The 11458-nt window shown below is 35.9% G+C and overlaps 1 protein-coding gene across 1 annotated transcript in view; it reads right to left on the reverse strand.

The window, feature by feature from the left end:
* Positions 1–11458, reverse strand: part of LOC111018925 (Rab3 GTPase-activating protein catalytic protein) — a 45128-nt gene extending 33670 nt beyond the window's left edge. The window contains exons 1-13 of the mRNA XM_022295183.2: positions 11130–11458; positions 10846–10889; positions 10414–10477; positions 9698–9812; positions 9542–9609; positions 9358–9455; positions 8939–9110; positions 8217–8436; positions 7779–7905; positions 1680–1789; positions 1502–1594; positions 892–1014; positions 591–724 (exon numbers count right to left, since the gene is read on the reverse strand). Of these exons, the coding sequence (XP_022150875.1) occupies positions 591–724; positions 892–1014; positions 1502–1594; positions 1680–1789; positions 7779–7905; positions 8217–8436; positions 8939–9110; positions 9358–9455; positions 9542–9609; positions 9698–9812; positions 10414–10477; positions 10846–10889; positions 11130–11189 (1428 nt within the window). The 5' untranslated portion in view covers positions 11190–11458. The remainder of the gene's footprint in view (positions 1–590; positions 725–891; positions 1015–1501; positions 1595–1679; positions 1790–7778; positions 7906–8216; positions 8437–8938; positions 9111–9357; positions 9456–9541; positions 9610–9697; positions 9813–10413; positions 10478–10845; positions 10890–11129) is intronic.

An 11458-nucleotide genomic window follows, 5' to 3' on the forward strand; every position in this document is an offset into this window, starting at 1 on the left:
ATTAAATTCAAATGAGATTTGAAGTCCTAGTCAAGTTCTAGATGACATTAAGTTCTTTTTTCTCTTTAAATGCAACTGCTGTAAAATTTTTCCAGCAACCATTATGAATAGTAAGCTATAACTTAATCAATTTACAACAGATATTTTCTGCATTGAGGCTTGTTGGATTCCAGTTTTAAAATCCTGGGCAAATTCTTACATGTGGTAGCAGATTGTCCAGTTTTTCTTATATTTCTTTTTATGTCCTGTTGTTTTACCTTAAAAACAGTAGCCAGGAATCGAAATTGAAACTATAACTGCACAAAACCTCATTAAAATTTCCAGAACTTTCAAACTAAATATCAGACACTAATCTCAATAGATTACCCAACTCTGTCCTGCATGAACGTATACAAGAAACAACATATAGCTAGAGTCATGCTACCACCCACAGAGATGATGTCACCTGAGATGGCTTAACACATCCTTCTAAGGAGTCACATTCGCAAATAACAAAGTTACATGCAAGTTGCAAAAACATGCTATGTTGTAAAATAGTGCATGGAAAAAGTTCCTAAAATAAGTCTTCAGAAGGTGAAATTAATAATTACCATCTGCAGTTTTTGGTTAACTAAACAAGTAGAAAGGTCAATTGAACTGCTAATTGGCATTCGCGGCAAGGGCTGTACCTCCTCCCAACACCACCTGACTTCTCTAACAAACTCAACCCACAGCGTAGCTATTGCTGTAAATTCATTACAGAGGTGCATATGTAACAAGAAAACAATGAAATCAATATACTGAAGAAACATATCAACAACTGAATGCGCGAGAAGTGATTCTCCTATCCACTACATTTTACGCGAACTTTTATCAATATCCAAATAAAGGGAGCCAGTATGTCAATCATACCACGTATGTTGCAGTTTCCAAACCATAGAACCTGTAAACAAAACCGTGTGAAAAGAGAATCAAGTGGTGCAGCTTTAATTGCTTGAGAAGTCCTATTCTCACCCTTGGAAGGGGATTTTTTTCCTGCACATGGATACGTGATGATTATTTATCATACGCCATTACTGTTAAGCATCAACTTGAATCCTCCTAATCGTCTTAAGATGTTCTTAGACGCATAGCTCAGTAAAGTAAATGGTAATGTATCTCCATTGCAGCCCCCAAATGGCAAAATACACTGAACACTGATAAATGAGCTGCAAACTATTTGAGAAAATTCTAAATTCACTCCTTTTGGATTTTGTAACTTTGAACATTTTCTTTCTTTTCATTTATCGATGAAAATTTTGTTTCTTGTTCAAAAATACTATTCGAGAAAATTCTAAATGACTGTTATAAAAGGGGCAGATGAATATCACTGACCACTAGTGCCATAAACGGCTACAGGGTATCTGAAAGATGCAATTGGTTAAGATTTTCATGGATGCTGTGATGTGTGATGAGCATATTCATGCATTGGACATCACAAAAACAGACCTAATATCCTAACGGGGAGAAGGCAGTTCAATACCTTCATGAAAGATTTCTTTGAGCACACGATCAATAACTGTGGGTGGAGGTAGTACTGTAGAAGACTTCAAATTATCGGAGCCTGGGTTCTCAACTGCCAAACCAGAAAGAGAAGAGCAGTGAACGTATTTTAAAACTAAATATTTACATGTAAATGGATGGTTAAGAAGAATACTTACTTGAGACGAAATCTTCTATAAATTGTGCTTGGAAGGACACATCTAACGCATCAATTAGAAGATACAACTGAGAAGCAAATCCAACTATGTTTCCCATGGTGCTATCAGTTCTAAGTATCATGGGGAAAAAAACAAAATATTTCTAGACTAAGTATAACTCCAAGATAACAATAAAAATTATAAGAGTCATCACATACGATTTACGCCATCAGATGAAACTTTATATATCAGATTCTTGATCAAATTTTCATTCATTTAGGATTAGTAACTGGGTGCAACATAGACAATGTAGGTGAATAATCGATACTCACGAGTTAAACAAGGAAACATCAGAATATACCAATAGGATAGTGATGAACCATATAAAAGCTTCATATTTGAATTAATGTATAACAAAATGTAGTCGATCATTAACAATAAAATGATACTAAACGTTTTGCAAAAGCTAGCATGTAATGAGAAAAATGTCATGCACAACATATGTATAATTCATCATTTAAAATAAATGAGTAGTTTTTCTGCCATGACTGATCGTTTCGAATTCTTAGTTGAGGCAATTGCCTACCTCTATGAAACCCTTGGTATCCTAGGAAAGTTAATATATTAGCACCAAATACCCTTTGCGGAAAAAAGTTGGACAATGTAGCCTCCAATGATTTTTCCATAAAAAAAGTTCCTCGTGTCTAGCAACAGTTTGTAACACCCAAGTGTTTTAATATTTTAACATAAAATAAAAGGGTTTGGAAGTTGGAACCTTTTGGGTTTTTCTCGTGCATTTCTAATCGTGCAGTCTTTTTTTTCTAAGAAACAACTGAATATATTAACAAAAGGGCCAAAGAACAGCCTAGGGGCCAGGGTAGAGAACCCTGCCCAAGAGGAAATTACATGATCAATCATTGATAATCATGAGGATGCTATAATTACAAAAGATTTTCTTGTGGTTTGAGCATTACCAAGAGGGAGTATGTTGTACACTACTCCAAAAAGAATCTCTATTTGTCATCCTATCTTCAAAAATTCTCTTATTTTTCTCTTTCCAAATGAGCCACCATATGGCTCTCACGGCACAGCCCCATAGAATTTTATCTTTACCTTTAAATAAGACTCCCTCAAGGAACTCCAAAAGCCATTGATCCACTCTCTGGAAAGCAACACACCACTGACCACACCAAAAGTATCAAAGGGCGAAAACCATGCTGATTGAGCAAATGGGCAGAAGAGAAAAAGATGGTCTAAAGATTCTGCTTCCTTAAAACAAAGACAGCAGCAAGATGGAGATAAAGCCCATCTAGGGAATCTCCTTTGAAGCTTTTCAGCTGTATTCAACCCTCTGTAAAAAGTTCCCCCCCCCCCCCCCCCCCCCCCCAAGATATCATCTAACTTTTCTATTGACTCAGCCCCTTCTAATGCCCAAATTCCACGTCTGCGAAGACACCATCCAGCAATCACCAATAACTGCCTCCTTTTTATTCGAGATGACATAAAACTCAGAGAAAACAGTGGCAAGAGGAATTTCTTTGGCCCATGGGTCTTCCCATAAATGTATCCACTGACCATTTTTTTGAACAAGAATCAAACTTTTCATTGATGAATGAAAAGGAACATAAAATGTTCAAAGATACAAACTCTCAAGGGAGTGAAAAAACAAAAAATACAAAAATACAATCCAGAATAACAAAAATATAAAGGCAGAGTATCAGTACATATCTAAATAGGAAAAGTAAAGCCCCCCATTGCCCCCAATTAGCATATATCATGTAGGGAGAATAATGAGCAAAAAGATTGGACGCTTTAAACTTAGCCAAGTTGAAACACTCCACTGAAGGTCTTCTTTTTTCCTCAAAAATCTTTTTGGTTTCTCTCAAACCAAAGCTCCGAGATGAGAACTTTGACACCATTTACCCAAAGAAGGCTCGCTTTAGGAGATAAAAAGGGACTGAACATCAACTGAGTAACAATCTTTGATACAATCCACATCCAATACCCAAGATATATTGAACATATGGAGCAAGGAGAGCCAACAATCTGTTGCATATGTTCAAGAAAATAAGTGGATAAATGTATCCACTGACCGTTTGCAGCTTGAGCTCAATAATTTGTCTCTGTTTTTTGTCAACTTCCACCCAAGGTGGCAAGGTCTGTCTTTTGCACTCCCTTTTGCGCATTTTGCAAACCACCCATTCTTCTCAAGGTAGTAGATGGCCACTATCACCTTTCTCCAAATCCTATTTTCTTCGAGAGGAAACCTCAAAGCCATTTTAAGAGAAGGGTTGTGTTCCTTTGCGATAGAGATCCCAAACCTAATCCCGCACGGCAAATAGGGAGAGAAGACCAACTCCATTTGACCAAATTGCTGCCTTCAGAATTTGACCCTCCATTCCAAATAGAATTTCTTATCATCTTTTGCAATGGTTGAATCACATTGGCCAGGGCTTTTAAAAGGGAGAAGTACATGGGAATGTTGTTTAGGGCAGCTTGCACAAGAGCTAGTCTTCCTCATTTGGAAATAAGGAGGCCTTTTCACTTGTCCAACTTGCTTCTGATTTTGTCAATCACCGGGTTCCCAAAAAGAAAGAGCTTTTTGATTGCCACCAAGGGGGAATCCAAGATAGTTAAAAGGGAGAGCTTCCACTTTACAACCTAGTGAAAGAGCCCAAGACTTAACCTCACTTTGGTAGTCGAAAAAGATTTTTGTGCAGATAATCAAAGTTTTTTTAAATTTTTTGAAGATGTTGGTCTTATCCCAGTTCCATTCACTTAATTGGTAGGCTTTAATTATGGGCAACAGGTTTTTGGTTGGTTCCGCTTTGCAGCAGTTTTGAGGGTTGAGATATTATCGCTTTTGTGTCTTCTCTTGGTGGAGGGAGGTTTCAGTTTTAAGTGATTATTTTGGTTTCCTACTCGGTATTCAGTCCTTTTGAGTTGGCGAGCTTTATTGATAACAGTTTTCAGCATCTGTTCTTGGACTTCAGATCTCATCTTTTTCATAGGTTTTTGGTTTCTATGTTCCATTTGTTTTTTCTTTTTCTCTTTTCGCTTCCTTTGGGAGCTTGTATCCTTGAACTTTTTTCTTCATTTTCATATTATCAATGAAAAGTTTGTTTCTTGTTAAGGAAAAAAAACCAATAAGGGAGGTTTTGGAGGCATTCACAGACAAACTTGACCCGGACAAAACAGATTCAAAATGTCCCAACACGTTTTTAGCTAATCATAGTTGGGCAGAAAATTAAAACGTCGTCGGCATACTGCAAATGGGTAACCTAATCACGCCTAGTCAAATGGTAGAAAGACTTATCTCATTGTTCCTTCAAGCAAAAATAGGAAAGTATGGTTTTGTTCTCACCTTTTCAGAGATTACCCCATGGTCAATCTGAAAGGACTGAAGCATTCCATTCTCTGGAGTTAAATGTGAAGGAAAAGGTTCTGAAGAATGTGAAGCTTTTAATGCGAAGAAAAAGGAAGACTTAGTTGTTGTTAAAACAAAGTATTTTCCTTAAGCGAAGGCCCCGGTATCAATCGTGTTGTTGAGGTAGTAGGGGCCAACATGGGTTTTGATCCTTCTGATGTCAACTACTTACTAGGGTAAGCAACCTAGGGTGGCTTGTGGTGCTGCATACAAAATTCCCAGAGATTATACCATGGTGGTTTCTAGGGTATATTTTTACTTTGATTAGAACAAAATTTAAAATTCCATTTAGGTACGTGTGAGAGTGGTGGACGGTATGGCTGGAAGAAAAAATGACCAGCTTCTCATCTTTTATTTTCGAGGATGCCTGATTTTTTACTCCTTTAATCACACAAAATTTGTTATACGTGGAGTGTTATTATGACTTCAGAAGCAGTTTTTGAATGGAACATTAGCCTCTTAAAGTTTTGTGTTATTGATATTAATTTTTCTAAATAGGAGGTTGGTTTAATGATTGGTGGTGGAGCTCAGGAAAATTGGTCTACCAATTTTGTTAATATTCAAAAATCTGCCTGCAAGAGTTGACCAAGCCATTATTTATAAGCTTTGGTGCTTCATGTACAATATAAAGTTATTAACAATAAACAATAAAACCAACCAAAAGTAATACAAAATAAAAACCTACTAGCTAACCCAACTATCAATATCTATCTAACTAACTAAAGCTAATAATAATACAAATAATTATAAATTACAAAACATTTATCAAGTAGAAAGGTTTTGTTTAGTGTGGGGATTGGTAGTTCAATTACTTCCTTAACACAGAAACCCCAAATCTAAAGCTTTTTTGGATCCTTTGGTTGAGAAAATCTCCAGTTATCTTCGTAAGTGGAAGGGCTTTCCTTTGCCTAAAGGAGAAGGGTCACTCTACTGCAATCAACCTCTAAACATTCATGCCTAGTACCTTTTTGTGTTCAGAATCCCTTGTAGCATGGCTAATAAATGATAAAATCTTTATAAAGTTCCACCCGACTTGGTGGAATATGATGAACATTCATAAGTGTGGCGGATGGCTAGGCGTTAGCAATTTGAGGAAAAGAAATGAAGTTGTGCTTTCTTTAGAGAGACATTTGTGGCATAACATATTGCAGTAAGGTAGGGTTGTCTTCTGGAGGATAGAATTCAGATCCCCTGGAAGTCAACTATTTCAGTGTTAACAATCTGTTAAAAGGACAAATTCAGGTTGCCCCTGGAAATGAGTCTCTTCAAATTATGGAAGGACCCACCAGTGATCTGTAATCCTAAACCGTTTGTTGTGTGTAATAAGACATATCAGGGTGTAGCTGAGTGTTGGAATGACTTTTAAGGATTTTTGGTCTCTACATCCTCATTAATTTGACTGATCCTGAAGTAGAATGAACTTTTGATGGAGAATTTGGAAAAGTGCAAGTATCTAATCAACCAGATTCCAGGATCCAATTTTATGACTCTTCTTGGTTGCTATCTTCTTCTTTGTCACCCAAGGAGTTAACTACAATGGAGAATGTTATTTCTTCAAATTTATGTTACTTTATTATTTTTTTTAACAAGAAACAACTTTTCATTGATATATGAAAAGGAGAAAAGTTCAAGAATACATACTCCAAAAGGAGTGAAAGAAAAAGAGAAAAAAAAACGAAACAAACAAAAGAAAATTTCTAACAAAGTGCATTACAACCATAGATAAGAAGGAAAGCAATATATGCGTAGGCAAAATAGACTTGAATGCTTTTTCAGGCAAGGTCAAGATCAGAAATAACTCCAACACTCTGAAAAGGTACCAAAGCTCCTAAAGATGCAACAAAAACTGATCAATAACCCAATCAAGGACCGCACTCTTCTTCAGACTCACTCTCATAAATCAAGTATTTGTATTTCACAAGATATTTGAAACATACATATAGGGGGGAAAATTTTTTAAAGGTTTTTTTTTTTTTTGGAGTTTGGTACTTAGGAGGGGTCTGAATAGTTTTTCTAGAATTCCAAGCAAGAAACCATAGTATCCTCTCCTTCATCAGAATTAATGTTGATGTGTAGAAACAGTTGAGCAGTCTTCGACTCTTCAACTGCCTCGAAAACCTACAATTTTCGAGAGGTTTGCAGTGCACTTTCGTTTTGGCCGAACCATTTCCTAGAATGATCACTGGGTTTCTACACCATATTTCTTGCAGCCTGAGGAAAGGCCAAATTACTTGCTTAAATGTTGTTTTAATGGCCTTGTGGGAAGTTTTGCTCAAGAGGAAATGGAATAAAAGAACCTTCCATGCGGGTGGATCTTCCCTCCTCGAGTTTGGGATAGTAATTTTTTGTGGCTTCTCGTCGTAGTAGTTGTATAGTTCCTCTTGTAAATCCCCTTGGATTATTCTTTAGTATTTTTCATTCATTCTACAAAACCTGTTTTCATTGGAAAAAAAAAAAGGAGGAACTAAACTCTAGTATTGTCACACATTTGCATCATGATATATAAACATAAAAATGAGAATGTCACAAAATAGGAGCTCCTCTCTACTTGTCAAGAGCTAAGATTTTTTCTTTTCCATATGTTGTCAAGCTTTCAAAATAACGGTGTACCTTACAAGTATGTTTATAAGCAGAGTGTTCATGGTTTTACAAAATGGAACTTTATATATCCAACCAAACATTGCACTCCTTACATATTTGGTGATAGAATTGGAAACAAAATCCATTTCTTAGCTTCATGAGGAGAAGAATTTTCCAATTCAGCCATTTCCAAGGAGCTCTCAACCATCTTCTCTGACCATGAGGCAATCAATTCAAATCCTGTGCACATCCAAGAGCTATTATCCTCCACATTAAATGCGACCGTTTAACATTATTCTCTCATTTCCTTTTATTTCTGCCTAATGAGGGGAGATTTATCAACTTGTAATATTGAACATTTATTCTCGTAAAACTTCAAATAAATTAAACAAAATAGAAGGGAGTGTGAAATCCCTTTTATTAGGTATTCTAAACTCTGTTCACTGTTTAAGAAGTAATACGGTTAGCATATTAGAGGTAATTTTATCAGGTGATCATCTATACACAAACCTCAAATGGTAAAGAGAGTTGATATCTTGAAATATTTTCACCTTTCACAGGATCTTCCGAGGAATACCACTCGCTCCATGGGCAGTCATCGTCCCATTGCACTTTACCACGAGTACCAACAGCACTTTCATGCTCTGATTCTGTCATCTCAGCATCAGCTCTGGGGATGTTATCATCATCAGACAGGAGGACTCTGAAGGTAAGCTTCATAGTAAAATTGACTTTGAAGAGATTCATAGAAATGTCCACTGAGGAGTAGGCCTTCAAAAAGAGCAAAATCATATTGTTTGGGAAAATTTAAAATTGCATCAAGAACTCTAGTTTCTAAGGAGCAACTGGCAAAAGAAAAATATGAAGAAAACGTAAATATTTCCAAGAATGAATATTTTGATATAACTAATTACAGGAGGTTACATGGAAAAATGGATACATACACCTCTCATCATGATTCACTTTTACTTCATAGGAGAAAAAAATAAGATAGGAATAATTTATAAGTTGTAATACTTGAGGCATGACTATAAAACCAGATTTGGTTGGTTAAGTCCAAAATCTATGTTATACCTTAACTATCTCTTATTCATGCTTTTATTGAGTTAATGCATAGGCAGTAAAAGATATAAGTATAACCAAGAAGAACTATTAGCAAAGAAAAAAATAAAGAAATATGCGAAGAAAATGAGGAGGTGCAATAGTAAAATTTGAGAACTAAAGTAATAGTTCAAGAAAAATAGCAAAAAACACAAGCATCCATAGAACTTACAAACTTTGATACAAACAACTCATATAATCCTTCCAGATGCATAAGTTTTATTGGCACTTGGGTACCGATGCGATCTGCTTCAAATCTCCTAGTAAAAGTTGTTCCCATATTTTGGATACCGATATATGCTTTTCGAGATGGATCATGCACCGGTACAAAAGCTGGCCAAAAACTGCAGAGTGGACATAAACAAGAAATAGGTATTATTTAAGACACTCTAGAAATTAGCATGGTTATCCATTAACAAAATATCACAGGCTCATGTTAAGAGCAGGAAAAACAATAGGAAACAAACTGCAGCCATAAATTACTACAAGATTGTAATCTTAAGCGTTTATTAATCTACTGGATCATAAGAAGTTATTTTTTTTTCCAACACTTCACCAAGAGTTCTGCAAAAAAGAACATCAGAACTCCACCTGGAACAGTTTGTCAAAGCAATGGCAACTGCACTTAAAAGCTTGCTGGCCTCAGGTGAATCAAGAATCACACCACTGATACTTTGAGGAGCAATCACCTGGTGATATATGCATAAAATATCTATTAAGAAAAGTGAACTCGTTAATATTTCATACAAATTGCTAGATGTGAATTCAGACGTACCAAAAACTCTTGTACCCCAAAGCATAACTGTAATTCATGCAAGCTTAATTCCCAGTCGACGAGTTTGCCTGTCAAGTAGAAATCAAAAATCCATAACGATGGCTCTTCCATACATGAAACTTAACTTAAAAACTTTACAGAGAAATTCCCTAGTACCGTGATTGCTATTTCCAAAGTAGTATTCCATGGAATAGTTTTTATTATCACACTTTAGATCGTATTTAACCTTATATAGGTTAGTTGAGATTTCTAACTGGGTTGCACCCTTTTCCTGCAGACAAGTAGTACAAATAGAATGAAACTATTAAAAATAAAAATGATAAATAATTTTTTTATAATTAAAAAAAATACAGGAGAAAATAGCATGCAGTTATCGTATAGTACAAGAAGTGCCGGACGCGCGGTAAGAATAGCACACAAAATGCAACATGGTGGACAGAAATCTCATGAAAACTCATTTGAATACTCTGTTATATTATATTAACCATCATAATGAACAACAAAGTTAAGGGAGGAAAAAAAAAAGAATAACCTCCCGACTAGAACTAGGTTACCTTACACTTTCATTTGATTTCCTATTTTAAAAATTTATTTAAAAATTAAGAAAACCCTTCCATCTAAGGTGCAAAGAAGAAATTAAAGATGTACAGAATAATTATAATAATAACAAAATATGTATCCTAGGTGGCAAGAAAAAGAAGTGAAGCTTTTAAGCACGTTCAAGGAAGAACATTCTCTCCACCCCCAAATTCCCAATATCAAGATCCCCTAACCTGACCCGTCTGCAGGAAATTGAAACGTATTCTAGTATAATAATTTCAGAAAGATTGAAGATGGTGGAAATGCAAGTCCTATAGACGAAAATTACTTACCAACAAATTATTTGGACCATCAGCCATCCATTGTCGACAAACTGCCTCTATTTCAGAAATGAATCTTAAGAGAAGGTAAACATGAATTAGAACAAGTTCGAACCAATACACTTAAAAAGTGAGGTAAATTAAATCAATATCCTCTACTTTTATTTTGCAACTCGATATGTTATCCCATTGAGAAATTGTCCTCTATTGAAGCCAAGCTCTCTTGATAAGCAAAAAAAAAAGTCTTCAGTTCAAGTTGAAGGAGAGTTTACTCAAAAAGTTGAAAGAGCTTTAGTGCAGAGACCAGAAAGCTTCTACTTGTACATTTTTCCATAACCGAAATAGAAAAAAGTCTCAGCGATTTTAAAGTTCGGCTTATTTCCATCCGGACTTAAAACCTAATGAGCGGATAAACTCGATTCATTAAGATGTTAGAGAAGGTACCTTTCCCAAGACGACGCAATAGTAAAATCATCGAAGTGCTCAACCTGAACCAATGCCAAATCAACGGCTCAAATTCGACGTCAGTACATTCCTAAAGATAGTGACAAACTCCGGAGCGCCTCAAAAAAAATAATAATCGAAATACCGAAGCCAAATTGCCATGATCAAAAGCTATTGAGCGTGAAGAAAATTAAGCAGGAGCGTGTGGAGGCAATTTACGGAGTTTGATAGTGAAAAAGTTGGTGCAATAGAAGTTTACAGAGGAAGAGTAGAGAAAGAGATACCTCCTCGTCTTCCAGGGCTTCATCCTCTCCATTAGATTCAATATTGGTGGAGGACGCCATTAGAGATCTGACGAAGTAAAGCGCGGCTCAAATCATGCAAATTATATCAATGAATGCAGGATTTGTATGGATTTCTCATGCTTTGTTGCAATACGCCATTAAAGGTATGCTTCAGCTGAAAGAAGAGAATCTTCAGATAACCTCTCCCCTCGCCTCAAGCTTTTAGGAGAAACGAAAAGAAAATAAAATAAAATATGTATCTTTCTTAATCATCTAACTGCTTTCAAAATCATTGAATCTGCAGCTCCCTCGGTTTGGTCCTTGGATTG

This window comes from Momordica charantia (assembly GCF_013281855.1).
Source record: "Momordica charantia cultivar OHB3-1 chromosome 3 unlocalized genomic scaffold, Mcharantia_2.0 BLBB01000003.1, whole genome shotgun sequence".
Taxonomy (NCBI): Eukaryota; Viridiplantae; Streptophyta; class Magnoliopsida; order Cucurbitales; family Cucurbitaceae; genus Momordica; species Momordica charantia.